The 4,638-nt window shown below is 57.1% G+C and overlaps 1 protein-coding gene across 2 annotated transcripts in view; it reads left to right on the plus strand.

The window, feature by feature from the left end:
- The first annotated feature begins 792 nt into the window (after positions 1 to 792).
- Positions 793 to 4,638, plus strand: part of MED1 (mediator complex subunit 1) — a 17,333-nt gene continuing 13,487 nt past the window's right edge. The window contains exons 1-4 of one of the 2 annotated variants that reach the window (XM_042027987.1): positions 793 to 920; positions 2,908 to 3,014; positions 3,698 to 3,776; positions 4,370 to 4,424. In XM_042027987.1, the coding sequence (XP_041883921.1) occupies positions 893 to 920; positions 2,908 to 3,014; positions 3,698 to 3,776; positions 4,370 to 4,424 (269 nt within the window). In that variant the 5' untranslated portion in view covers positions 793 to 892. Of the gene's footprint in view, positions 921 to 2,515; positions 2,790 to 2,907; positions 3,015 to 3,697; positions 3,777 to 4,369; positions 4,425 to 4,638 lie in introns of those variants that run through there. The other variant, XM_042027988.1, reaches the window with a different exon arrangement.

The following is a 4,638-nucleotide window of genomic DNA, read 5'->3' on the forward strand; positions in this document are numbered from 1 at the left end:
GGGGAGGGGGGGAAGGATCCGGGAGGGGAGGGGGAAGCGCCGCGGCCTCACCGCCTCATCCGAGGGGCCCAGGCCCGGCGGGCAGCGCGGCCGCGGGGGCGCCCCGGGAAGGCGGGACCCGGGCCCGGAGCGCTGCCCGCGGCCTCAGCGGCGGTGGCGGGGCCTGGGCGCGGATCCCCGGCCGAAGGGCCCCGGAGCCGCCGCCGCCCCCGGCCCGGCCCCCGCGCTCTGCCCGAACCCGAGCGGCGCCGACCGGGGGCACCGCCAACTCTCGCGAGACCCGCCCGCAACTCTCGCGATAGCACCGCCGCCACCCTTCCTTCCCTCCCTCCCTCCCGCCGCGCGAGTCCTCCTCGTCCGCGAGTCCTCTCGGAGAAGGGCGGGGGCGCACGCTCGTCCTCTCGCGAGAGCCGCGAAATCGCGCCGCCGGCGGCTTCCCAGCGAACTTTATTGGGGCGCGGGGCGGGGACAGCGCCCCCTAGCGCCCGGCCCTCAACAAAGCTCCATGGCGGCGTCGCCGCCCCGCCGGCCCGGCCTCCCGCCGCTCTCCCGCGCTGCGCTCTAAAGCCACCGGCGGGTCGCTGTCGGGCCTGGCCCGGCGCACCGGCGGGTAACGGGCGGTTAATGCTCCGTTAAGGGCTCCACAGCGGCCGCCGCCGCGCTTCCAGGAGGCTGAGGGGGCGGGGCGTGCTGTCTCTCAAGCCACGCCCACCCCTGCGCGCGCGGGCGCGGCGGAGTCTCGCGAGAGCGCGGGAGCGCAGCCGCGGGCGCAGCGATGGCGGCGGCCGCCGCCGTGTGAGGGCGAGGGCGGCCCCGCCGCCGCCCCCGCTCCCCGCCCGCTCCCGATCCCCTTTCCCAGTCCCTCTCTCGATCCTGGCCCCGGACCTGCAATATGAAGGCAGCGCCGGGCAGCGCCGAGGGTGAGTGCGACGCGGGGGTTCCCGCCGGCGCCGTGAGGGAACGAGGGGGGCCCTGTGGATCCGAGGCTCCGGGTCTGGGCAGCCCCGGGATGGGGCTGAGGTGCGCCCCGGAAAGCGAGAGGTTCGCAAAGGTGATTTGAAGTCTGGGGCATCTCTGTGATGAGGAGGGACCGCGGAGCCGGGCCTGGTTACTCTGGAGAAGGCTGAGAGGGGATCCCATCAGTCCGTACTAATGTCTCCAGAGGGTGTCAGAGGATGGTGCCAGACTCTGTTCAGCGGCAGGACGAGGAGCAATGGCCAGAAACTGAAACACAACAAGTTCCACCTCGACATGAGGAAGAACTTCTTCCCAGGAGGGTGTCAGAGCACTGGAACAGCTGCCCTGGGAGGGAGCGGAGTCTCCCTCTCTGGAGATATTCCACACCCACCTGGGCACGTTCCGGGTGACCCTGCCTTGTCAGGGGTCTTGGGCTGAGTGATCTGCAGAGGTCCCTGCCAACTCTCTCCTGGGATTCTGGACAACTCACTGTAGGTAGGGGTGGGGGCTTGGACCAGGTGAGCTCCAGGAGTCCCTTCCCACCTCCAACATCCTGTGTTGATGCAGCTGAAAGGTATAAAGTGCCTGAAAACAAAATCCCGGAATAGTTGGGGTTGTTAGAAGGGATCTCTGGGGATCATCCAGTCCAACCCCTCTGCCAAGGTAGGGTCACCTGGAGCAGGTGACACAGGTCGGTTTGGAATGTCTCCAGAGCAGGAGACTCCAAAACATCCAGCACACATTCATTCATTCATTCCTTTCACTGGGATTTGGAGGACTCGGTGTTAGGTCCGTGGGCTGGGAGAGCATCAGTGAGGAATCCAAACCAAGGAAGTTTGGCAGGTGGAAGTCACAGGATCCTGTGAGGTGACACTAAAATGTCATGTTTGCCTTGGACCCTCCGGTGTCAGGGAGAGGGTTTATTCTGGAGTGATGTCCACTGGGATTTTTTTTGACATGGAAGTGTGGAAAACTCTGTCTCTTGGCAATAAAATACAGGATTTGAGTGTTCCTGAAAGCCGCATTCTCTTTGTCATGCTCCAGTCACTCATCCACTGCTTCATCCCCTCCCAGCACATGGAGCCGTGTCCTGGCTCTGGAGCAGCACTGAGGGAACAGCAGCCCTCAGCTCTGAGCTATTTGTAGAGTCATGGAATGTCCTAAGCTGGAAGGAACCCGTAGGATCATCAAAGTCCAACCCCTGGCCCTGCACAGACACCCCAACAATCCCACCCTGTACCTGAGAGCGTTGTCCAAATCCTCCTGGAGATCTGGCAGCCTTGGGGCTGGGCCCATTCCCTGGGGAGCCTGTTCAGTGCCCAACCACTCTCTGGGGGAAGAATCTCTCCCAAAATCCAACCTAAACCTCCCAGACACAGCTCCAGCCATTCCCCCGAGTCCTACAGTGGGGCAGGAGTGCGTCTGAGCACAGAATTTGTGACAACTGGCGATTGGAATGACTTGGTTGAGGTTTTTGATGATGGAAGGTGTGAAGACCTTTCAAAAAGTTGGGAGAGAGAACAGAGGGGGAGCCCAGGACACAAAATCCCACCTCACTGCTTTAACACTGTGTTTCCCACACTTTCCTGCCCCAGGGAAGCATCGTCGTTAGACCCTGAGGATCCTGTTGGATCTTCAGACAGTGCCCTGATATCCTCCTGTCCTGACAGAACTGAACCTGCTGGGGCCACATCACTCAGGGATCGTGCAGAACAGGAGCTGGGCATTTTCCAGACAGGCATTCCATAGGATTTTCATGGTCCTTTAAGTTTTAACAGCTTGGGATATTCCATAACATTTACCTCACCTCGAGATCTGGGGTTAAACCAGTGGTAAGTAAATTCTTTGAAGTCATCTTTAGCTTAAAGGTGGAAGGTGTTTTGCTCCTAAACTGATTGTTAAACTTCCAATATTGACTCATTCTCTTTCCTGAATATTCCTGTCTCACAGAGGCGGAGAAGCTGAACAAGATGAGCTCCCTCCTGGAAAGGCTCCACGCCAAGTACAGCCAGAACCGGCCCTGGACAGAAACCATGAAGTTGGTCCGTCAGGTCATGGTGAGGATTGCTGGGCTCTGAGCAGGAGCTGTCTGGGGCTCCTCTGGTGATGATTTTGTGTTGGGTTCTTAGATCTCTTCAAGGCATTCAAAGCTTTGCTCTCTCCTGGATGGGGGCACAGGGGAGGGAGGGATGTCCAAACGCTCTCCTAGTTACAGATTAATTGTCAGCTCAGTGCCAGGAAAAGGATCAAACTTGTATTTTCTGCTATTTACCCTTCCAGGATATTGTTTTGTAGAGCAGACACTCAACACTCAGTGCTGGCTTAGTCAAAAATGGGTTTGAAATATTGGTGTGGGTGGGGCAAGGAGGAGCAGGAGGCAGGGAGAGCTACAGCAAAGCCTCCTGCACATGCTCAGGTGTTAAAAGTTTGCCTGGCTCTTTATTTCTCTGTCACCTCTTTTAAAACTCTCATCTTAGACCTGTTAAAAGTTGCTACATTCTGTTCTTCCAGCTGAGCAAGTTGCTTAAAAGAAAATAAATCAGTTCCAGGCCTGCCTTTGTAATCTGCTTGCAAACAGATACTGTTCACCTAGAGGAATCAAGATGATGTAATTTGGGCATGAAATCTAATCTGCTTTTAATTATCTAAATAAACCTGCCTTGGCTGCTCAAAAGTTTCCATAATTCTCTCCTACTGAGGGACAAGGAAAAAAGACCTTTTTTTCTTTTGTCTGCCCAAGGAAAAGCGAGTGGTGCTGAACTCGGGGGGACACCAGCACCTGGTGAGCTGCTTGGAGACGCTGCAGAAGGCCCTGAAAGGTTGGTGTGTTCTCTGCATGCTCTCCACAGGCTGCTGCAGGGTGGAAAATCCTATGGAAATGCTCCATAAAAATCACACACAGGGTGTTGCTGGTGCTCAGGGGTTCATCAGCACTCCCAGCTCGGCGCCAGGCAGGACAGTCAGCACTGGCTGTGCTGCTTTTATTGGGAAAAGCCTCTCATTGTCCAGAGCAGCTGTGGCTGCCCCATCCCTGGAAGTGTCCAAGGCCAGGTTGGACAGGGCTTGGAGCACCCTGGGATAGTGGGAGCTGTCCCTGCCCATGGCAGGGGTGGCACCGAATGGGCTTTAAGGTCCCTTCCAAACCATTCCACGGCTCTGTGAGTGCCCATAGCTGGATTCCACTTGCAGAAGAAACTCCATTCTCTCCTTGCAGTTTGGGAATATTTGGGTTTCTCCGTGCAGACCCTTGTGTTTGTATTTGGGCACAGGTCCTGTGTGGTTGCACGTGTGACAGTGTGAGCAGACGTGGGAGGGGGTAACCATCTGAGACTGGGTTTGTTGCTGGTGCCTTAATCCCTTAGGGAATGTCAGACCATTCCCCTAAACTTTGGTTTTTGCTCCCTCCATCCAGTATCATCTCTGCCTGCCATGACTGATCGCTTGGAGTCCATCGCCAGGCAAAGCGGGTGGGTCTCCTCCTTTGATTCATGGCAAAGACCTCTCCTGGTTCCCTGCCCACACCAGAACCTTCTGGTGCTTGGATTGTGGGGTTTTGTGTGCTTGGATTGGGGATTTTATGTGCTTGGATTGGGATGTTTTGTGTGCTTGGATTGGGGATTTTGTGTGCTTGGACTGGGGTGTTTTGTGTGCTTGGATTGGGGTGTTTTATGTGCTTGGATT

This window comes from Corvus kubaryi, unplaced genomic scaffold (assembly GCF_017639235.1).
Source record: "Corvus kubaryi isolate FWS band 111438036 unplaced genomic scaffold, C.kubaryi_AGA036_p1.0 37301, whole genome shotgun sequence".
NCBI lineage: Eukaryota > Metazoa > Chordata > Aves > Passeriformes > Corvidae > Corvus > Corvus kubaryi.